Genomic DNA, 24,392 nt, shown 5'->3' with positions numbered 1-24,392 from the left:
CTCCCACCGCCCGCGCCGTTCGTCGCTCTCCCGCCGCCCGCGGCATACCGCGGCAGCTTGCGACCAGCGACCATTCAGTTGAGTCAATACGATTACTAGGACTGCACGTGATCAAGTTTTTGATACCAAATTTTAAAACTCGAAAATAAGCTAAGAATAAATTCCGTACCTAGATAGTGATTGTTTATAGTTTTACGAGCACTGTTTTAAGCAGGTATGTTTTTATTATTTTTACGTATTATAATGATAAATCAAATGCTACTTATAATAGTTCCACAAAAACAGGTCGTTTTTGCCTAAAATATTGCTGTGTTTTACTTACAGTTCACGATGGATAAATGGCTAAAACCTGGGATTGCTAAGGGGAAACGTGGTGCTAGCTTTGTGGACAGTAATGTTAATACTTATCAATCTAATCAAGCTTTTGACCAAGTCTCATCTTCACCAGAAGGAGAGACAATTGAAAAAAAACGGAAATTACCAGTGGTGCTAGTTGTTCAGTAAGAACTTAATTCTATTTTTTATAATTTATTTCAATTTGTTAAAGTTACACGTATGTGTCCGCGCTTATACGAACTGTTTTTTATTGCATTTTTTTTTCAGGGTATTGGTACGGAAGACACTTTTGTTGAACAAAATCAGCAAAACACAGTGATACCATCTACTACCGACCATACTGAACGTCAAGCGGGAATATCTTCAAAAAAGAGAAAATATGATGAGTCCTATCTGTCCTATGGATTTATACCGATAGGGAATGCTGAAAATCCTGATGGAAAATGTGTTGTTTGCAGCAAGATTTTGTTGAATAGCTCCCTGGCACCTGCAAAGCTTAAGCGTCACCTTGATACTAATCATCCTCACCTCAAAAATAAAAACATTAGTTTTTTTGAAAGACAAAGAGATGTACATCAAGCAGGTGTGACCGCTTTACAAAAATATGCAAAAACTGATAATGAAAACGCCACGAAAGCCTCATTCATGCTAAGTTATAAGATTGCACGAGCTGGAAAACCTCACACAATAGCCGAGGATTTTTTGAAACCATGCATGACTGAAGTTGTTGCCTGCTTGCTTGGAGAGGATTCAGCTAAGAAAGTGGCAACGGTACAGTGTTCGAACAACATCGTATCTGACCGTATTCATAAGATTTCAGACCACATTGAAGATGAATTGATTGATAGATTGAAAGAGAGCAATGCATTTGCAATGCAACTGGACGAAAGTACGGATGTTGCCGGACTAGCAATACTGCTAGTTTTTGTCAGATATCATCGATGTACAGATATCCATACAGAGAATCAATCGAAGAAGATTTATTTCTCTGTGCTCCTTTGGAGGCCAATACAACTGGAGAAGAAATTTTTAAAGTTATTGATGAATACATGAAAAAAAAACAAAATTGATTGGAATAAATGTATTGATGTATGCAGCGATGGAGCTGCAGCCATGATTGGTAAAGTAAAAGGAACAGTGTCAAGAATTAAAACTGTTGCGCAAAATTGTACTAGCAGTCATTGTATTTTACATCGTCATGCTCTTGCCGTGAAAAGAGTGCCATCTGATTTAAAACAAGTCCTTGATCAAGCCGTACAAATCGTCAATTTTGTGAAAACACGTCCACTGCAGTCAAGGCTATTCAAAAAAACGTGTGAAGACATGAAAAGTCAGCATCAATCACTCCTTCTACACACGGAAGTGAGGTGGCTTTCCAGAGGAAGGGTTTTAAACAGATTATATGAATTGCGCGATGAACTGAAAGTTTTCTTACAGACCCTTCCTTCGCCTGCAAGTGCTAGCTATCTTGAACTGTTACGAGACGAGCGATGGTTGATGAGATTGGCTTATTTGGCTGACATATTTGATAAACTGAACACAGTGAGCAGCTCTTTGCAGGGAAGAATGATAACCATATTTACAGTGAGTGACAAAGTATCTTCATTGAAAGAGAAAATCGCCTTGTGGATTGAATGTCTTGGACAAAAAAGGTATGAGTGTTTTCCACTACTTGAGCAATTTCTCAAAAAATATAATCATCTTCAAATCGCTACAGACGTAGAGATAAGTATACGTGAACATTTGACAAACCTAAAAACATCTTTGGAGGAATATTTTCCAGAAGAAAAGCTTCGGTTACGGGAAATCGAATGGGTCCGAAATCCATTTAGGATTAGTACCAAACCTTTAACACTGACTGTATTGGAATATGAAAATTTAATTGATATTAAAAATTCATCCACACTCCAACAACTTTTCGAATCTGAAGCTATCATGAACCCGAGTCAATTTTGGATTGGCCTGAAAAACGAATACCCGGGCATTGCTGAAAAAGCTATCATAGCATTACTCCCATTTGTGACAACTTACAGATGCGAGGCTGGGTTTTCAGCGTACGCCTACACGAAAAATAAGTTTAGGAGTAGGTTGAATGCTGCACCAGACCTCCGCATCCAATTGTCGGACATAAAACCTGACTTCGATGTAATTTTAAGGAAAACTATGAAGAGATTTCATTCATCACATTAAAATTTTTGTAATTACCTTTTCTTCTAACTAAGTAAATATTTTTATCTTAAAAAGTCTTTCTCTTAACATCAAACTTTGCGGACACCAATCCAAAAAGCCTCAGATGGTGTGATTTCACGAAAAAAAATGTTGCTGTTAAGGCGGAAATATACTTACGTGGCGTGGCATGTCGTGGCGCGCCAGGATCATACGTTTTCATACATTTGACAGGACGTGACACGACAAGGCATACAAGTATGTCTTTAACCATATTAAATGTATGAAACCGATATGCTTCTGGCGCGCTACCACACGCCACGAGATGTAAGTGTATTTCCGTCTTTAGTTTACTTCTTACTAAAAGCTAGGGTTCCGCCGAAAAATGGTGAAACAAAAAGGGTTCCGAAGCCAAAAGAATTCGGGAACCGCTGCCTTAGAGCATAGTTTAAAAAAATGGCAGCCAGTAAACAGTGTTGTGTACATTTTTTTTTCAAGTTTTCCTTTAAAATTCCCACGAGCTCTTGGCCGTTCCTACAGTTGTACATTATGCAATACGTCCGACCTACTATCACAAAGATTTAGCCATTAACGTTACGTTGTGGCCATTGAAGGCTGAATGCCAAACGCGCGTGGTCTCTCGATGAGTTGTTGAAAACAATTTATAATGCCATTCATTCCATTTTTGAATTATTTATGAAGTGATGATAAGAAACGTGCAATAAGCAAATATATGAAAAATATTGCCTTTATATACAAATTACTGAATGTGCATGAAGTCTCATGCAGAGTTGTACAAAAAACTAAAATAAAATAATATTTTAGTTTTCAATTAAAATATCACAACTTTTTTTCATCAGGGACTGTGATTAAAATGTGATTGTGATTCTGTGGTGAACGATTCTCATAAATTAAGTGAAAAGTAAACAATTTTTTTTAAATCCATAGACAAAGGAAACACAATTAACTTTAATTTTGAATTTTATTTACTAACGGATTTTACAGACCTGAAATGTTAGTTTGTTGTATGATGGTATAGTAAGTTATTTAGTGTAAATAAAAAGTTTTAAAAGTGGTGTGCTTAGTGACGATTGATCAAAAATGAAGTTCAATCTACCAGCTTCCCTAATCCGGCAGTATGCTGTGGTTATTACAGGTAACAATTTTATATTTTGTTAGCTGACACCCGCGACTTCATCTGCGTAGATTTAGGTTTTTAGAAATCCCGTGGGAACTCTTTGATTTTCCGGGACAAAAAGTAGCCTATGTGCTAATCCAGGATATTATCTATCTCCATTCAGCCAAATCCGTCCAGTGGTTTTTGCGTGAAGGAGTAACAAACATACTCATACATACACACAAACTTTCGCCTTTATAATATTAGTGTGACTAACCCAGCACTTTCACCATGATAATATTATTAAGTAAATAGTTAAGTACATAGGTGCGTGGAAGCAACAGGCTGAGCTGAGCCCTCAAGTTTCCCTCAAGGTCAAGGTTGCCCCCAAGATGGTGTCTTGTATTGTTCTAAGTACCTCTATTGTAAGTTTATTATCTCCTAAAGCCATCATGATCCAAACTTCATATATCTAGTATAATATATACTTAATTGTGATAAGAAAAGAGCAAGTGCTGAGTTTCTTTCTGGCTCTTCTCAGAACAGTCTGCATTTCGAATAGTGGTTGAGTGCCATATTATGTAGTATAAGAGTCACTAGTTGCCATAAACATGAAAATAATTATTAAATACAACTGATGCCCGCGACTTTGTCCGTGTGTATTTACGTTTTTCGAAATCCCGCGGGAATCCTTTAATTTTCCGGTATAAAAAGTAACTTATATGTTAATCCAGGGTATAATCTATCTCTATTCCAAATTTCAGCCAAATCCGTCCAGTAGTTTTTGCGTGATTGAGTAACAAACATCCAAACATCCAAACTTTCACATTTATAATATTACTAGCTGATGCCCGCAGCTTCACCCGCGTGGATTTAGGTTTTTAAAATTCCCGTGGGAAAGTAGGTAGCCTATCCGTAATAGCTGCCCGTTCCCGGGACGCAACGTGTTCCTCTACCACGTAAAAACATTTATACAGATGATCCTTAAAAAATCCCGTGGGAACACCAGGATTTTCTTCGATTATAGCTAAGGACACTCCCGATCAAGCCACCTTTCAAACAAAAAAACAACTAAATTAAAATCGGTCCATTCGTTTAGACTCTCGATTAAGCCACCTTTCAATCAAAAAAAACTAAATTAAAATCAGTTCATTAGTTTAGGAGCTACGATGCCACAACAGATACACAGATACACATCAAACTTATAACACCCCTCTTTTTGGGTCGGGGGTTAATAAAAACATCCATAGGTCACAATTTTTTATATGGATTCTTAAAAAATCTTCTTTTTTTTTTAAATATCATACCATCATTAATAGGTACCATAAGGAGTAGTCTCGTCATCGCCTAGACTAAATAGGTAACCAACCTAGACTAAATAGGTAACCAACCTAGACTTCGCGCATACCTGTTGGCATTATCGCATCCATAAACCGTTTTTGGAATGTTGTTTAGCGGTCGAAATTATTAAAATCAAACATCTATGGAAATGTAAAGAAATGTAAAAATTTTCAAGTCGGGCCATTGACTGATTTTAGAGTTTTTTTTTAATTTATTTCTACTTACCACCAATATCCATGCAATACAATATCCATACAATTTTTTTTTTGAGATTTGCGGAAACTAACATACGAATAATCCATCCATACTAATATTATAAATGCGAAAGTGTGTCTGTTTGTCTGTCTGCTACCTTTTCACGACCCAAAAGTTTAACCGATTCTGAGGTACAGGGTTAGCTTCTATCCCGGGGACGGGCATAGGCTATTTTTATCCCGGAAAATCAAAGAGTTCAAAGAGCCACGGGGTTCCCAAAAACCCATCATCACCGATTTGTGTGTTTGGTACCGAGAGGTAGCTTGCGTTAGTTGCGTCCCTGTAATTGACATAGGCAACTTTTTATCCCGGAAAATCAGGCAGTTCCCAAGGGATCTTTAAAATCCTAAATCCACGCGGACGAAGTCGCGGGCATCCTCTAGTACTTAATAAAATGAATGTGAAAGTGTATAATATGCCTGTTTGTCTAACTGCTAACTTCTCTGTCTATTTACCCGATTTTGTACAAAGAAACTTGTAACTTGCATCTTGGAAACGGACATAGGCTATTTTTATCCAAAATAATCAAAACGACTAAACTTTTGATTTATACGTGTTAATGATTATAAATTGCACACGTATAGCAAGATCGAAAAAAAAACAGGTACCTACTTACCTAATTCAATTATGGCCCACGCGCATCGATAAATTTTATACTTACTCAGACGTTTTCGATAACCTACCTTATTATAATATTGGCGTCACTCAGAAAAGCAGGTATTATTTAAATATTTTTATCGAATTATTGGAATGTCCTCTCCAAAACCAACACAAAAAAACACAAGTTTAATGTGCAAGGTTATCCGAGAGTTTTCATCTAAACAAACTAATGCCAAAATAAATAATTTAATTAGAGTGTGATTGCTATCACAACATCTAATTATCCAGTTCTGTTCACAACTGCGTTCACAATCCAAATACCGAAAATATGCGATATCGCTCCGAATCTCAGAAGGAGACTTTTTTTTTTTTAATTATATAGACTAGCGCTTGGCTGCAATCAGACCTGCTAGCAAGTGATGATGCAGCCTAAGATGGAGCGCGCTTGCCTAGAAGTTGCCTATTCACTCTTCTGAGCTAACTGACTGAACTAAAACCTTCAAAACACCCGTATTTATGCAAGTTCAATCTTGTTGGCCTCCTAGTAACAGATTGTATGACATCGAATGAGCCAAATATCGATTTTACCAAACTACCTTCATCAGCTAAATTAATAATTTTATATTATTTTTGACAACTCAAATCAACTTTTTAAAAATAACCTTACAATAATAATAATATAATTAATTGAATTTGAATACTAGAACGAGTTTCCTATCCTCTGCACTAGGAAAGATCTGTAATGCAAAAAGTAGTTTTTTTTTCAGTCCACAAAACTGACTACAATTGTAAAAAAAAAAAAACAAGATGATACATGAACAAAAATACAGGCAATTGTGTCTCCTGGAGGTGGACTTGGCATACACGATTAAAATATGTAGTTATGTACAAAACTACAGCGCAACACAAATAAAATTAACAAGAACAAGACTTAAACCAGAACAGCTCCTAACAAAAAAATTTCAAAAGAAAAATAAAACCGACTTCAAAACCACAAACACTAAAAAGTAAAAAATAACTTTGTTTAGCTACACGTGTAATGTACCTAGGTATGAAGTCGAGCGGGCATATTAAAACAAAATTCAATCCAAAGTGAAGCCCAAGTGAAAAATCCAAGAGTGAAGCTGTGAAGTGTTAATTATCAAGTTGCCAGCAAAAGCGAGTTGCAGCCTGCATTTGTTTGCAATGACTCGTCTTGTGCGTAGTCCACAGAGGTCGTTGGTTCGAAACTAAACCCAGTAGATATCGAACCAGAGACATATTATTGTACAGATGATAGTTTGCATCTGTACCATCCTGCGCTGTGTAATTTTTAATATTAAAAGCTCCAGATTTTATCAAGCACCTTAAAATTTCCCACGAGCTCTCTTTTTTTTTTTTAATTTATAGACTAGCGCTTGGCTGCAATCAGACCTGCTAGCAAGTGATGATGCAGCCTAAGATGGAGCGCGCTTGCCTAGAAGTTGCCTATTCACTCTTGACTTGAAGGTGCCCATATTAAAATTGGGCGAATTTTGTTAAGTTTAGACATTGTTAGGTTTAGGTTTGGTTAGGTTTAGACATGAATCTTTCATCAAAGTGCCGCAGCATCTTTCTGTTTACTAATAATCCCTTCCACTGTTAATATACATATTAAAAGTGGAAGGGAAAACGGATGCCGGGAAGGCGTTCCATATCCTAGCGGTTCGGATTAGAAATAATTCTCTTACTATGTACTGCCTAGTTTCCCATAGCTAAGGGTCGCGCTCGTGACTCGTTTACATTAACCACATAATCATCATCGTTTAGTTGCATCACCTAGTTATGTGGTTAAAGAGGGCTCTCTCCGTCACTCGTTTCATACAATCGTAGTTCCAATTTCATTTGAATATTAAGCAACCAAAGTCCATGAAATTTTGCAGACATATTCTAGAAACTAAAATCTATGTCTGTGGTTTTCCAGATTTCTGTTAAAATATTCGGTTTCAAAGTTACGCGGTCTTAAAAATTTACATACAAATCTTTGAGCCCCTGTAATTTTAAAACTACATATTTTTAGAAAAATCTAAAACACCACAGACACAGATATTAGTTTCTAGAATATGTCTGCAAAATTTCATGGACTTTGGTTGCTTAATATTCAAATGAAATTGGAACTACGATTGTATGAAACGAGTGACGGAGAGAGCCCTGTTAATGTGTGGTTTTTATAATATGTATTTATGTTTAAGCCTCAATAGCTCAGAGGTTATAGGAGCGGTCTGAAATTCGAAAGGTTGGAGGTTCAATCCCCAGCCCGTTGCACTATTGTCGTACCCACTCCTAGAGTTAAAGGGGAAAGGGGAATGTTAGTCATGATCAAAATGGCTAATTTTTTTTTTAATGTTTGAAAAAATCGAACTTCGATTTTCCGTGATACAAAGTTATCTATGTATAGTCATTCTGCATCCAAATCTTTAAATTATACACATAAAACAATCACGTCGATCCGTTGCTCCGTCGCGTTGCAACGTGATTGAAGGACAAACCAACAAACTAAACACAGAATTTTCAAAACACGGTCCTCCACCTTCCTCATCCACCCGCTTCCCGCCACCTTCTTCAGCTCGTCCGTCCAGCGCGCTGGAGGTGGTAGTTCATTGAGCTTATCGGTACGTGGTCTCCACTCCAGAACACGTCTGCCCTATCTAATCGGCCGTCGTTTCTGCGACAGACATAACCAGTCCAATGCCTATTACCACTTCAATCTGCTAATCTTTTGAGCTGGTACCCATCTGTGTCAGTCGCTTTTAAAATATATTAGTTACTAGCTGATATCCGCGACTTCGTTCGCGTGGATGTAAGTTTTTTAAAATTCCCGTGGGAACTCTTTGATTTTCCGGGATAAAAAGTAGCCTATGTGCTAATCCAGGGTAAAACCTATCTCCATTTTAAATTTCAGCCCAATCCGTCAAGTAGTTTTTGCGTGAAGGAGTAACAAACATACATACACACACACACACACACACACACATACAAACTTTCTCCTTTATAATATTAGTGTGATAGGTAAGTAAATAATGTAAAAATGTGGCCTTTAATTATCTATACACTAGTTGACACCCGCGACTTCGTCTGCGTGGTTTTAGGTTTTATGAAATCCCGTAGGAACTCTTTGATTTTCCAGAATAAAAAGTAGCCTATGTGCTAATCCAGGATATTATGTATCTCCATTCCAAATTTCAGCCAAATCCGTCCAGTAGTTATTGCGTGAAAGAGTAACAAACATACACACACACACACACATACACACAAACTATTTTCACTTAGGTCGTACGTACTGACCTAATTTTGTTTAGTATGTAAATATTACGCACTTTTCAATTATTATTTGTCCTACCTAGGTAGTTAGGTACCCACTTATAACTGTGTTTAGTCCTTGCTTGTAGATAAGTAGTATTTGCTGATTGTCTAGAATCTAGATTATCTTAGGTACTACTTAGACTACTTGTTACTTGGCTTATTTCTATCTAGATTCTAAATAATATTAACTACAAACAACAATCTTCTTATGGTGGTCGCTATAACAACAAATCCTAGTAATTTCGAAATTGTTAGGTACAATGCAAATAAAGTAGTATGTATAACTGGTAACATGCGGTAATAAAACAGCTTTCAAAAATATTTTTTTTTTCTTTTCTTTCTTTCAGTCTAATATGGAAGAAAACCCTAGACAAACCCTGATAACACAAGTGTAAATTAAAAATTTATAACACCCCCGACAAGTGAAGGTTACAATAACTAGAAAAGAGCTGAGCAAACGGCTGAACCGATTTTCTTGGATTATAGCTAAGAACACTCTCGATTAAGCCACCTTTCAATCAAAAAAAAAAAAAACTAAATTAAAATCAGTTCATTAGTTTAGGAGCTACAATGCCACAGACAGATACATAGATACACACGTCAAACTTATAACCCCCCTCTTTTTGGGTCGGTGATTAATTAGAAGTGTCTAATACGCTCTTCCCGTTTATCTAGATACCTACAATAGGCAATAATACTATAATAATAATAATACCTTTAATAAGCGGATCTGGCCTCGAAAGATGCCCTCGACATTTTCATGCATACACGACATTTCATACAGACCGTAAATATGTAATATTACTATCTGCCTACAATGGCATACAATCTAGGTAAGCGCACAGCCTCCCTGGTGCGTTGTGGTCTTATTAGTGGGAGGGCCCGGGTTCGATTCCCGGCTGGGGTTCGGAATTTTACAATTTCTAGTCTGGTCTGGATGCTTCGGCCGTGGCTAATTACCACCCTACCAGCAAAGCCGTGCCGCGAAACGTTTTAGCGTTCCGGTAAAATGCCGTGTAGGAACCATCGCCGTACTCTGTAGTGAGCCGGCGATGGGTTGATCATAATGATGATAGGTAGATAATATGTGACAATGGCATCTCACAGCCTCATAGATATTTGCATGATATTTTTGTTATCCAGCCCCATAATATGTCAAAACAGGAAGAGTAGGTAAGGTGCAAGATGGCACGCCTTGGAATAAAGTGGTTTTGTACCGGAACGCTACATCGTTTTGTGGCATAGCTTTGCCATATGACGCAGCGGCATCAGTAATGCGCCGCGCCGCACCGCAACGCAACGCATCATTGTGACCTCACTCTCCTCACACGATATTCTCTCCAGCCGCGACGCGCGTACCGCGTAGCGTGTTACTGCCGCGCGTCGCGTCTGGAGAGAATATCGTGCGGGGCGCTGCCGCGACGCGCAGTTCAGTTGCAGTTCAGTTCAAGTGCGTGGGCACCTTTAACTTGGGCTTAGAATTTAGAGATCGAGGCAGGAAAGGCAAAATTACGTTTGATGAAATAACTTGCAAGCATATAGTCCTGAATGCAGATTAACCGGTTAGGTCAATTGAACGCATCATTTCTCTGAGAGAGGTTATTGGAGGATATTGAGGTGATTGGCAAATGGCAGCTGGCGGTCATGTAGTCCTTTCTATTATGGTTTCCATTATCTAAGAGAGGATGTGTTGGAATAAAGCGATGTGTTCTCAGATTCTTGGCTTTTTGACGATTTTGACTCTTAATCAAATGAGTTAACGATTAATAACTATTATCACTACTATAGCTCTGCCGTCCTAACAAAGAGTGCAATAAGTCGAGTTTTTGGGCAAATTGACTTAAGACCATATCTACGGATCAGGAAAATGAGCTCTATATTTTCGCCTTAGACGTCTTTTTTGTATCTTCAGTAGTTTCGGTTCTGTTGGTTATCAAAACTGCAATATGTAATATTACGATTTGTAAGTAGCTAATCATAACCGCGAATATCTCGAAAGTAGTCGAAACCTAGTTAAATATTGCTCTCTTTGTTAGGACGGCAGAGCTGATGTCCGCAACTTCACCCGCGTGGATTTGGGTTTATAAAAATCCCGTGGGAACGTTTTGATGTTCAGAGATACAAAGGCGCCTATGTCCTCTCCAGGTCTTTGGGATACTTCCCAAAAATTCCCCGAAGTTACATGTCCGTGTTTGGGTCACAGAAATTAATGTGTACCTACTCGTACCTACCGCAGACTACCAGTAGAAACATTCGAAGCAAATTGGTTTTGACAGACGGACAGACAAACATACTCACGAGTGATCGTATAATGGTTCCGTTTTTTTTTCATTCGGATGACGGAACCCTAAAAAAAGAATTGATGGAGCCAGTTTTACTGATCTTAATTTTTTTTTTACAGTGAATCTCGGAGTAGTGACGACAGGAATGAGTCTGGCATGGACGTCGCCAATGCTCGTGAAGTTGCGGAACGAAACGGAGACCCCATTGTCCAGGCCGATCACAGAGGATGAGGGGTCTTGGATTGTCTCTGGGGGGTTCTTGGCTGCTATATTCAGTGAGTGAGCGTCCATGATATCTTTTATATCATACATGTGTAACCAGAATGCTAGCAAACGAAGACAGGTAATAGTACCTACTGATGATTACTGATAAGTGATAAGATACTATAAAAGAAACTACGATTTTTTAAATCCTTTCTTTTTAAAGGTTTTTTTTAAAGAATTTCCCCTCCAATTAATCGTAAAGTCTTCTTATACTACATTACCACTTACCACCAGGTGAGATTGCAGTCAAAGGCTAACTTGTATATGAATAAAACAAACAAAAAACATCCCTGAGACCAACCCTGAGAGGAGATCCGTGTTCGGTAAGGAGCCGGCGATAAGGTTATCATAATGATGATGATGAAGCTTAGAGGTATCAGCAGTGGATGTACTTATTTTTTTTTAAATAAAAAATAGCGAGCAAACGAGCTGGCGAGAGTCACCTGATGTTAAGTGATTACCGCCGCCCATGAACTTTTGCAGCACTAGAGGAACCGCCGCCGATGCGTTGTCGGCCTTTCAGGAATTTGTAGTCCGCAATGTCCAGATATACAAGGAATCAAAAGCTTAATTTGCTACGAATCTATATGGTGGTGTGGTGGTGGTGCGTATGTAAAAAAAAAAAGAATATTAGCCATTTTTTAATCATGAATAACATTCCTCTTTCCCCTCCAACGAAGCGTTAAGCTTGTGCTAGGAGTGGGTACGACAATAGTGCAACGGGTGGAATTTGAACCGCCTACCTTTCGGATTTCAGTCCGCTCCTATAACTGTTGAGCTATTGAGGCTTGCTTGGTGGCTGGCTTTCCCTGCATGTGTAACAGTGGGAGGGCGGGCGGAGCATATCACATGCACCATATAGATATGTCTGGTTTAGCGGATTATAGCAAATTTAGCTTTTGGTTCCTCGTATAACCCCATGTGCTTAATCCCAATAATAACCCCAACTTAATCGAATTTATTTCTTTTCCTCAGGTATTTTCTTAGGAGGAGTTCTGTTAGATGCGATAGGGAGGAAGTACAGCTTCTTGCTGATATGCTTGCCCAAGTTCCTGATGGCCGTGCTGTTCATCTTCGCCACAGAAGTATGGATGCTCATCGTGGGTCGAGTGATCATGGGCGTTGGAGACAGCTTCCTCTTCATGGTGGCGCCTATTTACGCCTCCGAAATTGCTAGTGTGAGTACATGATGTTGCGGCTACATTAAGGTTAACGTGTATGCCCAATAACGCCATAATTATCGCGATAATCAACACGTTAAACTGAGTTGCCATAAAATCGTCTATCGCCCAACGGCATTGTGAATGCCGTTGTACGTTGATCGTGGCTACATCTATGTATGGAAACGCCGTTGGACATCGCGTTGTTGGCCGTTGATTATGCCGGGCAGTACATTGCCAACAATTTTTTTCAATAGGTACAATACGTGAGTTCAAGAATTTGCGTCGCTAAAGGTGAAAAAAATGGTGCTAAATGTGTAGACATGACCTACGTCTGATACAAACAGCTATGGTGTGAAATTCCTTCCTGGTATCCATGTTTCCTGCTAAGTAGATATAACTTAAACACCTTCAAGGCAAGAGTTAATAGGCATTTTTCTAAGCAAGCGGGCCTTAGAGACCTCATCAGTTTTTTATTAGGCATGCGTGTCGTCTTTCATGAATCTAGATCAACAGGAAAGTACGCCATAGGTTTTGATTCCCTTGATCGGTCTTGACAGACACGACAGACAAACAACGAAGTGATTCTATTAGGGTTCCTTTTTCTCTAGACATATCGAACAAGTTTTTTTTACGAGGGGGAAATCTTCTGAAGATACCCACTCGAGTTTGTGGGATTTGTACCCTCTAAAACCCCCTCGGTGGCCGTCCTCAGAACATAATATTGAGAAGCTCCGAGAACTCTGACGAACGTGCGCCGGTGCCTCTCTTGTGCGACGCCCATTGGGCTCCTCCTGAGCGATGTACTTCCCTGCCCTCATGTCGGCAGCTTGTGCCACAGCAAGCTGCCGACTTCTCAGGGTCGCCGGCTAGGGCCATGCTCTAGCCACAAGACATACCGAACCCTAGTAATTTTAGGGGAACGTGGCTATATATTTCTAGACAACCGTCGACCATATGAAGTTTCTCTTTAGGCTGTGACATCGTGCTGACATGCATTATAGCTCTCAGCACTATATACCTACTAGCTGATGCCCGCGACTTCGTTCGCGTGGATGTAGGTTTTTTAAAATTCCCGTGGGAACTCTTTGATTTTCCGGGATAAAAAGTAGCCTATGTGCTAATCCAGGGTATAATCTATCTCCATTCTAAACAGCCCAATCCGTCCAGTAGTTTTTGCGTGAAGGAGTAACAAACATACACACACACACACACACACACACACACACACACACACACACATACAAACTTTCTCCTTTATAATATTAGTGTGATATCCTGTCTCTCGGGTAGCCCCCTACCTAGCTAGCACGTTGGTTACAGAAAGAGCACCGCGGCTCGCTGGGCACGTTCATGCAGATCTTCTCGTGTCTGGGCATCGTGGTGACGCTGTCGCTGGGCCCCTTCCTCTCCTACACCGCCTTCAACATCGTGCTGGCGAGTGCTATTGCTGCCAGCACTGTGCCAGTATTCTGTATGCCTGAGAGCCCATTCCATCTCTATTCTAAAGGTGAGTAAATTTTTCGACAAGTGCAGCCCAAGCAAAATCAGTGTGACAGCACTTCCTCGGATTTTCGGGTTATCTTGCGTAGGGTCTACTGGCCGCTTAGCGTCTCCAGCGTGGATTCGCTACAACGTCTTATAATTCGATAGAGCCGGCTGCACGCACGAAAAAACATTGCGGCGTTACCTCGCTCTGAGGCGTTCCATGTAAGGCTTGAAGTGCAAGCGAGAGCGCGGAACGAGCGACAAAGAAGCACAATCGGCCTTTGTTGTCACGTCCAACTATCGTCAGTAAACCGACTTTACAGACAACCAATTTTTTATCTTAATTTTTATTGGACTTTTGTCCAACACAGACACGCCAGCCAACAATGAATAGAATAGAATAGAATAGATTTTTATTCAAATAGACTTTTACAAGTGCTTTTGAATCGTCAATTAATTTACCACTGGTTCGGTGATGGTAGCCATTCAACAATTATAGGCGCCGAACTCATTTATCCATTGAATCCATTGAAGGAAACAATATTTTAATATCACCCACTGAAGCAGCAATGTAGGACCAACCAAAGAAATTCATGGTTAGACGCTGAGTTAGCGAATCACCTAGCAGAGGTGGGATGGGTTTAGGCCATAGTCTGCCACGCTGACCCCCAGTGTGGATTGGCAGATTTCATACACCTTTGAGAACATTATGGAGAACAGCATGCAGGTTTCCCCACGAGTTTTCCTTCACCGTTAAAGGAACTGATATTTTTACTTGCTTTGATGATTGCTTAGAACGCACATAACTCCGAAAACCGAGATCGAACCCCCAACCCTTCGGAAAAAATGCCGACGTAAACCACTAAGCTATACCTACCGCTCGAACGATCATGCAGTAGGTAGTACTTAGATTCTAATTAATGGTTCACACGTCTATATTGTCAAAGAGGCTGTATATATCAATGATTTTTCCTTATTAAAGGTCAAGAGCAAAATACTTGTTCTGACGACTTCCTGAAAATATTTTTAGGGTTCCGTACCTCAAAAAGAAAAACGGAACCCTTATAGGATCACTTTGTTGTCTGTCTTGGATTTACCTTAGGAATCAATCCAAACTAGGTACAATATTTTAATTTATGTGGTATAATTGCAGGACGTACGGAAGAGGCGCTTGCAGTTCTATTACAAATCCGAGCGTCCGAAGCGATAGCGAAACAAGAATTACAAGAATACCAAGACTCGAACAAGAAAGCCGATAAAATTGACAAGAAACAGTTGCTCCAGAACAGAACGTTTCTGAAATCCTTGGCTCTTGGGTTCCTGCTTTTCGTCGGCAGTCAAATCACCGGTTACAATGCCATACAGTTTTATTTACAAACTATTTTGGTGTCGACTAAAACTAGTGTGAAACCAGAGATAGCTTCGGTTGTTATTGGAGTGATACAGGTGTTCGCTAGTTTTTGCACCCCATTATTTTTGACGAAATTTGGAAGGCGGCCTGTGTTGATTTGCTCACTGTCCGGGATGTTTTTGGGAATGGTAAGTGTCTTATATAGTTCCCGGCAAACAACTTTGACCTGAAAGCTTAACTGGGTCTGAAGCAGCGTAGTGGGAGAAAGTTGGCGAATCCGGGAAGAGAAAGTCGACGTACCAACCAATCTTGTGCACCCGCGCCGACTGATCAACCAATCGCATGCACCCGTGCCGACTGATCAACCAATCGCGTGCACCCGCCATTCGCCAGCCGAAGTTGTTTGCCGGGCACTGCAGAGTTATTAAAAACCGGTCAGCTACGGGTCGTACTCGCATACGAAGAGTTTTGTACAAGAAATACTTCCTTAACACTTTTTTCTATTGTTTCCGAATTTTCCCCTTCACTTGTAAAGACATGTACCTACCTGCCGAAGGGGTTCGAAGATATAAGTATGGAGCGTGACCCATGGGAAGCCGCCATTTTGGATTTATCTGAAATCTAGATTCGTTTTTTATTGGTACTCAAATTTCCGGTTGCAATGCTATTTACAGTTTTACCTACAAACTATTTTGGAGTCCACTAAACCTAGTGTAATTCCAGATAAGAGCAAGAGCCAGAAAATTAATGTCTATTACCTCTGTTTCAGCTTGGACTGGGGACATTCTTCAAGCTCGCTGAAACTGGTGGCGAGATCACAGGGATCCTGAATTTCCTTCCAATCATATCACTGATCCTGGTGGTATATTGCTTTAGTGCTGGTTAGTATACTTTTAAGCAGAAATTACTTTTTTAAGGTTCTGCACCTCAAAAAGAAAAACGGAACCCTTCTAGGATCACTTTGTTATCTGTCTGTCTGTCCGTCCGTCCGTCCGACGCGACGTGTCTGTCAAGAAAACTTATATAGTACTTCCCATTTACCTAGAATCACGAAAGGTAGGTAGGTGAGTCTTATAGCCACAAGTAAAGAAATAAATCCGAAAACAGAGAATTTGTGGTGACATTACCAAAAAAAATGTGTTCACGAAAAAAATTATTTACTAAATCACATATAGATAGCGGTGTTGTCATTAACTTGCTGTGTTGCACATGAAAATATTTGTCTTGTACGATGGTACGGAACCCTTCGTATGCGAGTTCGACTCGCACTTGACCAGTATTGAAGGCTTCGAAGACTGACAGACGGACAGACAGACAGACAACAACAGGGTTCGGTTTTTCCTTTTGAGGTTTGGAACCCTAAAACGGACCCTAGATGGGTTCGAAACTAGTCGGGCTTACATCGACTAAATACGTGAGTATAGCTGTAACAACTTATTATAATGGAAATCACTCACGATAATTTAAACGTTAAACTTTTTTACTAGCTAAAAACACTATCATAAATTTTTTATTATAAACAGTCATGTTTACCGCACGCCGCCGCTTAAGTCCGTTGCAATATAGTTGCAATATATTATATTACTAGCTGATACCCGCAGCTTCACCCGCGTGGATTGCTCAGATCCCCTGCAGCATCAGGATTGAGGAGTTGGAATCCAAATTTTTCGAACTTGCGATTTAAAAAAAAAATACGCAAATCGGTTCATAAATCTCGGAGATATCAGTGTACATAGGTAGAAAAACACAACTCCCTTTTTGAAAGTCCGTTAAAAAAGTAGCCTATGTTACTCCCTGGTCAATTCTCTACTTGTCTGTGAAAATCCCGTCAAAATCGGTTCAGCCGTTCCCAAGATTAGCCTTTTCAAACAGACAGACAGACAGACAGACAAAAATATTAAAAACGTGTGATTCAGTTATAGTATCGTTCAAATAACCATGTGACCTTAATATCTGGTAGTTATTTCGAAATTACAGACAGACACTCCAATTTTATTTATTAGTATAGATTAGTATAGACATAGATGTAATTGTTATTTTCCTCAACAGGTATAGGTTCTTTGAGCTGGTTGGTAACTGCAGAAGTCTTCGACGGACCGTCCAGAGCATTCGGAGTATCGATTGCTTTAATGTCTTCATTGATATCAATGTTCGTAATGACTAAATACTTTGCATTCATGACTTCAGCTATAGGCCCCGCTGCGACTTATTGGTTCTTCAGTTCCATGTGTGCGTTAGTTGGTACTTTAATAGCTGTTTTCTTACCAGAGACCAAAGGAAAGACGTTTAGTGAGATACAGAGAGCTTTGGGAGGAGAGAGCATAGAGATTAGTGAAAAAAATGATAAGGAAAGAGTGTGATTGGTTTTCAAAAAACTAACTACCCACAAAATTCTTAAATGCCATATGTGTTTTAGTTGACACTTTAATAGATGTATTCCTGCCGGAACTAAAAAGAAGGACGTTTAGTGAGATACAGAGAGCTTTGGGAGGAGAGAGCATAGAGTTTAGTAAAAAACATGATAAGGAAAGAGTGTGATTGGTTTTCAAAATAAGTAACTACCCACAAAATTCTTTAATGCCATATGTGTTTTAGTTGACACTTTAATAGCTGTTTTCTTACCAGAGACTAAAGGGAAGACGTTTAATGAGATACAGAGAGCTTTGGGAGGAGAGAGCGTAGAGATTAGGGAAAAACATGATAAGGAAAGAGTGTGATTGGTTTTCAAAATAAGTAACTACCCACAAAATTCTTTAATGCCATATGTGTTTTAGTTGACACTTTAATAGTTGTTTTCTTACCAGAGACTAAAGGGAAGACGTTTAGTGAGATACAGAGAGCTTTGGGAGGAGAGAGCATAGAGGTTAGGAAAAAACATGATAAGGAACGAGTGTGAAAAAAGAGTGTAGGAAAAATATTTGTGTAAATGTTGGTAAAAATCAGATTAAGTAGGTAGAATATAATATGACAATGTAATTTTCATAATATTTGGAAGATTACTGTTGAGATATACTTAATATTATACTTAATAAGGCTAACTTTAAGTTTTATTGTAATATTTTATTAACCTTAATATTATGTTAAAATTTGTGTTATAATGTACCTACCTACTTTGCATACTTGACTATTGATGAATGAAATAAATAACTAGAGTCGAAATCTGAGAAATGTCATTTTGAAAATACCCGAGTACGGAACCCTCGGTGCGCGAGTACGACTCGCACTTGGCTGGTTTTTTACTTAACACCTTTCTAATAGATAGAGGGTAGTTGTGAAAGAAACAGAAAATCATGTAAAAATGCACCTTTATTTTACAAAAAATATTAAAAAATATTCTATGCACTTAACACATAAAAACTAAAATATAATTAGAACTATTACAATTAAAAATCACAAATGTTTAGGTCACATACCTATAACCTATAACTTAATAGAAAAACCTACTCTTAAACTAAATTAATGCTGTGATACCACATAAAGCTAAGATAAAAGCTATATACAGCTACCCGAGAGCTATAAGCTCTAAAATTCACCATTGAAGCATTTTATTTATGTGCTATTTATTTTTTATTTATCTTGGTTAAGTCCCTTAAAAGGCCGATCGCCATTTGTCAAGCCAGCCAATCTGTCTACCGCCATATTTGACGAAAGCAACCACTTCTGATTGGCTGACACTTTCTCACTATTGGGTAAAATGCATAGTTGCAGCAAAACTACCATAAATTCAGCCAATCATTGTGATTGCAGCAATTTCATAATCACGACTTTAAGGGGACTATGAAACTCAAACAAAGTAAGGGAAGTACAAGTTTAATTAATATTTCACCTGCTTTTAAAAGCGAATAATCACCGATATAAAAGTACTGATTGTGTTGAGACCTTAAGGCGTCGCGAGTCATTGCCGTCTTCCCTTTGATCACATAAGAGAGAAAGAGAGAGAAGAGAGAGAGAACAGAGAGAGAGAGAGAGAGAGTTAGTTATGCTGCAGTGCTTTGCGAGCTGAATTGCGCTTTATTGCGTCTTTAAGAGAGTTGCTATTTATATGAAGAACATCTTTGCCGAGTGAGGTACTATTAAGTAGTATGTGGTCTTACATCTTCCTATACCTAAGTCTTAAGAAGCATAGAGCTAAAGTCCCTAGGATCCAGGCAATAGTTATTAGGAACCCTGTGTATATGTCCGGGTTTATGAAGGAGCTTCCCTTCTCCATTAGGTCTCTGAGTGACTTGGCGGGAATGGTGAAAGGTAGGGCAAAAGCGATGTACTGTAGAAAGACTGGCATCCCTTCTATTGGCCAGAGAATACCTGTTGGCAAAGAAAAAGAGTATTAATAAGGTTGATTTAGGAACTCACGGATTCTCAGTAAGACTCTTGCCACTATAGAATACCTATATTCCTGCGGTCACTAAGCCTTTAGGGATTAGTCAGGATGATGGCAAGAGAAGGATTGATGCTGGTTCCCTGGGAACGGAGACTGGTCCTAATGTGGGACGCAACGTGCGTTGATACATTGACTCTCCGTATCATGAGACAGTATCAAGACCGGGAGCCACAGCAGAAATATGTAGCTAAAACGGGTAAACGTCGCATGTAGGTATGTCTCTCTAATCGTAAGTTATATTTTTGTTCTATTTCCCGTAAAGCCCATGAAATCTTAGGCTGAGATCTATAGAATGTACTTTCACTTTGTTTAGACGTAAGGAACTGTTAAAACGAGACAGCGCTACATCGCTGTCACACATCTGTCTCGTTTTAACTCAAACTTAAGTACGCTTTAAAGACCTCGGCCTTAGTGTAGTGCGCATCGAAGAACAGTTGAAGACTTAGCAGCTGTCAACACTGAACTACCATTCATCAGGCAGATGCTGTCGACGTAAACAAACTCACCACAGAGTAGAGTCATCGGATAGAAGCTTCCAGTGGCGATGAAGAAAACCACAGAGTAGATAGAACACAGGAAAGACAGAAGGAATCCAAAGCGCTTCCCTCCTAAGCCTTGCAAGTACAGCAAATTTGCGATCGTTATCAAGGATACCTTGTAGGAAAGATGGTCACCTCGCTCTGCTACCGTTATCTCGCTCTGCCACCACCAAACTTTCGAGTGACTAATCATTACTAACAGTCAGTCACATCGAAGAACTGTTCAATAACTTAGCAGGTATCAACACTACGGGCATTTTTTTAGTGTACCAGATGCTGTTGATGTACAATAACTCACCACAGAGTAGAATCATGGGATAGAAGCTTCCGGTGGCGATGAAGAAGGACACAGTGTAGCTCGAGCACAGCACAGAGAGCAGGAAACCGAAGCACATCCCTCCCAAGCCTTGCAGGAACAGCAGGCTGGCGATCGTTATCAGGGAACCCTTGGAGGGAAGGTTGTAGCCTAGGTACGCTACTATCATCATTTCAGCAGTCTAGAAAAGGAAAGAAGTAGCATATATAAGGTGTGGACTGTGATCTAGACCTAAGTATCTCAAATGCTTGTTTTTTTTTTTTACATTACATCGATGTAGAACGTACTTAGTAGGTACAAGATTAAAGGTCACGAACAAAACTCATTGCTCAAGTGGCTATTAAGGATTTGCTGATCCATATTAATATTATAAATGTGAAAGTGAGTCTGTCTGTCTGTCTGCTAGCTTTTCACGGCCCAACAGTTTAACCGATTTTGATGGGTACAGAGGTAGCTTACATCCCAGGGAAGGACATAGGGTACTTTAATCCCGGAAAATCAAAGAGTTCCCACAGGATTCTGAAATGCCCAACGCTTAAGTAATTTACATATAATTGGGTACAAAAGTAGCTTGGATCCCGAAAATTGACATAGGCAATTTTTTATCCCGAAAAATCAAAGAGTTCCTACGAGATTTTCATAAACCTAAATCCACGCAGATGAACTCGCGGGCATCCTCTAGTAAACAATAAAGGCAACCCCCAATACTTCATTTTCCTCATTCATTGGTCATCTTACCTGCACCAGTATGACAGAGGACTGTAGGACGATATGCACTTGAAGCATCTCCTTCGGCTGTACTCCTGCCACGGCACTCCTCTCCCACACGCCCTCCAGCCTGTCCGATATCATCAGAGTCGACGTCACAATGGTCGCCAGAAAGAAGATTATACTGCAACGAGGGAAACAAAATCGTCATCTTACCTGCACTAATATGACAGTGGACTGGATAGCGATATGCACTTGAAGCATCTCCTTCGGCTGTACTCCCGCCACGGCACTCCTCTCCCACACGCCCTCCAATCTATCCGATATCATCAGAGTCGACGTGATGATGGCGGCGAGGAAGAAAATTATACTAAAAGGGGAAGAAATTCAAATTCAAATTCAAAATTCAAAATATTTTTATTCAATTAAACTTTTAAAAGTGCTTTTGAATCGTCAAAATAATCTACCACTGGTTCGGAATGCCGTTCCTACCAATTAACTCTAATGTAGAGATCTTTTAATATGAAAAGAACCTTAAATCTGGACTTTAGATGGATTCTGGACTGACATATCTAGTTACGTACAACGCAAACAACGGGCTTAGAAATTTAAAATTTGTATCGCGTACAATCTGAGGAAGGACTGGCCATATTTTGCTCTATATGTCAACTGTCATGTCAAAACCACACTTTTGACACGCTGCGGAAAAATTGCATCAATCATTATTACCGTCTCAATCGTTGTGATTGGCTGAATTTATGGTATTCTTTTTGCAACAATGCATTGTAGCCAATAATGAGCGAGTGTGACATTTTAGCTGTCATTCTACCGCAATTCAGCCGCAGTTTATTCTTTATTCTTTATTTATTTGCATTCATGTCTTACATCATAATAATAAAAATTATAATATTACAATACAGATTAGATATAAGAGCAAATATGGCGAGTCCTCTTTGAGATTTACGCATTAAATACAGTATAGGTTCTAGTCTCAAAAAATTTTCAGGAATTATTAGCTTAGCTTTTTTTAGAAAGCTAAGCTAATAATTTAGCTTAGGTTTTTAGAAAAAACTGGTTTGATATACTTACGTAACCATAACGCCGGGTGCCATGTACGCCACTATTTCTGCATCCGCTGTTCCGTAAACCGGCGTTTCAAATCGCACAGGGATCTGAAATTAAAGAGATTTATCATTATTATACCTTATTTGTTACTATGCAGTTTCAAAAGTAAAAGTTTTTCCTTTCTTTCTTCGTTTCTTTCTATCAGTTTCTTACAAAGTCCTCATGGCTACTAAAGCGTAGACTCTGTAAACAGTCCATAGGGGGAAAAGGGATAAACACCCTGATTGGTCCACCCAGAGGTCCCAGCCTTTGGGTCCCAGGCTTTGGGGTCGTAAGTGGATACAGTGGGGCTTTGACAGATGACCTTGGAAAAGTGATAGCTTGCTGGGGCACAAGCTGTCGTAGCTACATGAGGGTAGGTACAACCCGGTTACTAAAAGATTGGACCTGGCGTCAAGACGTCACTGCGACGCATGGGTACGGTGAGCAAAAAAGCATCATTAAGAATATTTAGGTATGAAACTTAAATGTTTGTGAAAAACTATGTAAGTATTGTCTTAGTTTGGCGTTTATCATACATTGAAATTGAAAAAAGCGAGGTCCATTCTTTTAGTAACCGGGTTGTACTGTTTTACAAAATATTACGGGTTACCTGGACTAGATCTTCGTTCTTCCCGCACGCTCGCATGGTTCGTCTGGAAAACGCCTCGTACGCTTTGTGCAATTGTAGCTTGACGAAGTTGGTTATTTGATGGTCTGGAAAGAAAAAGAGGTGCTACAAAAATGGATATTAGGGCCGGCTGATTTTGCGGACGGTACATTTTTTATTTTTTTATTTATTTATTATTATTTACATTAAAAATATACAGAGAGTTTTTGTTACAGTCAGCGCCACAAAAACCACAGTTGGTTTTACCGGTCATTTCTGAACTCAGAAATTACTGTCAACAAAAGTCATGTGGCTTAATTACCCTAGAATGTTTTGGTAACAAATTGTTGAAAATATGGTAATGTGGAACTACCCCATACTAGTCATATTAAGTAAGTCGGTCACGCTCAGAGCTTTCGCTTTACCACCTTTTTCTACCTTAAATTAATTAATATTTTAGCACCATTATGAAAGCTCTGAGTCACTCATTGAGCGCTGGAGAGAGCTAAGAAATCATATATACCGACATAGCTCAATGATTGAAAAGCTAAAGCTACGAGTACATCGTTTGGAGTATTCTTATCTAGCTGGGATCGCTATGAAAGAGGTTTTAGCGGGGATTGGGTTCTAAGGATCCAGAAGTGGACGTCTGATGAAGTGGGACCAGCCGGGCGATTCAGAACACTCGATTCAGTAAGTTACCGTTCGATAAGACGTACTCTTCATTGAAAAATACGTCTTATCGAACGATAACTTACCGAATCGAGTGTTCTGAATCGCCCGGCAGGACTACATACCAGACATGTCAATCCAGGTACTAATAGTGCTGTCGTCGATGACATCGTCTTCCACGCGCCCCTCAGTGACTCGTATGGTGAGGGCATCACTAAAGTTGCGCGTGAAGCTCACCGCTCCGTACACTTTCCGCTTTGCTACCGCTTGCTTCGTTTCTTGATTTTGATTTTGACTTGATTTGAATGAAGTCCAGAAGTGGACGTCTGATGAAGTGAGACCAGGATTACATACCAGACATGTCAATCCAGGTACTAATAG

The 24,392-nt window shown here is 39.5% G+C and overlaps 2 protein-coding genes across 6 annotated transcripts in view; one reads left to right on the top strand and one right to left on the bottom strand.

Annotated features, from left to right (window-relative positions):
• Positions 1-3,108: 3,108 nt before the first annotated feature.
• Positions 3,109-18,843, top strand: LOC123877802 (facilitated trehalose transporter Tret1-like). 3 transcript variants are annotated; one of them, XM_045924708.1, is made up of 8 exons: positions 3,109-3,658; positions 11,538-11,693; positions 12,658-12,860; positions 14,166-14,352; positions 15,484-15,869; positions 16,451-16,562; positions 17,731-17,861; positions 17,916-18,843. In XM_045924708.1, the coding sequence occupies exons 1-8, from the start codon at positions 3,604-3,606 to the stop codon at positions 18,039-18,041; spliced, it is 1,356 nt and encodes a 451-aa protein (XP_045780664.1). In that variant the 5' UTR covers positions 3,109-3,603; the 3' UTR covers positions 18,042-18,843. The 3 variants fall into 3 exon arrangements, with proteins under 3 accessions (XP_045780664.1, XP_045780665.1, XP_045780663.1); XM_045924709.1 differs by lacking the exon at positions 17,731-17,861 and having other exon boundaries at positions 18,292-18,843; XM_045924707.1 differs by having other exon boundaries at positions 17,731-18,842.
• Positions 18,844-18,978: 135 nt separating this feature from the next.
• LOC123877786 (ABC transporter G family member 20-like) overlaps positions 18,979-24,392 on the bottom strand; it is a 70,129-nt gene continuing 64,715 nt past the window's right edge. For 2 of the 3 annotated variants that reach the window (XM_045924677.1, XM_045924679.1), the window contains exons 12-16: positions 23,343-23,446; positions 22,715-22,797; positions 21,842-21,995; positions 20,900-21,098; positions 18,979-19,986 (exon numbers count right to left, since the gene is read on the bottom strand). In XM_045924677.1, the coding sequence (XP_045780633.1) occupies positions 19,772-19,986; positions 20,900-21,098; positions 21,842-21,995; positions 22,715-22,797; positions 23,343-23,446 (755 nt within the window). In that variant the 3' untranslated portion in view covers positions 18,979-19,771. Of the gene's footprint in view, positions 19,987-20,899; positions 21,099-21,655; positions 21,810-21,841; positions 21,996-22,714; positions 22,798-23,342; positions 23,447-24,392 lie in introns of all 3 variants that reach the window. The other variant, XM_045924678.1, reaches the window with a different exon arrangement.

The sequence above is a fragment of the Maniola jurtina genome, chromosome 24, assembly GCF_905333055.1.
Source record: "Maniola jurtina chromosome 24, ilManJurt1.1, whole genome shotgun sequence".
NCBI lineage: Eukaryota > Metazoa > Arthropoda > Insecta > Lepidoptera > Nymphalidae > Maniola > Maniola jurtina.
Note: the sequence above shows the minus strand (reverse complement) of the source record. Positions and strands in the feature narration are given on the sequence as shown.

Bases quoted from the DNA above. Each gene is read 5' to 3' on its own strand.
- LOC123877802 (XM_045924707.1), top strand. From the start codon at position 3,604: ATGAAGTTCAATCTACCAGCTTCCCTAATCCGGCAGTATGCTGTGGTT. The intron at 15,870-16,450 runs GTAAGTGTCTTA...CCTCTGTTTCAG, and splicing joins CCGGGATGTTTTTGGGAATG to CTTGGACTGGGGACATTCTT. The intron at 16,563-17,730 runs GTTAGTATACTT...TTTCCTCAACAG, and splicing joins GGTATATTGCTTTAGTGCTG to GTATAGGTTCTTTGAGCTGG.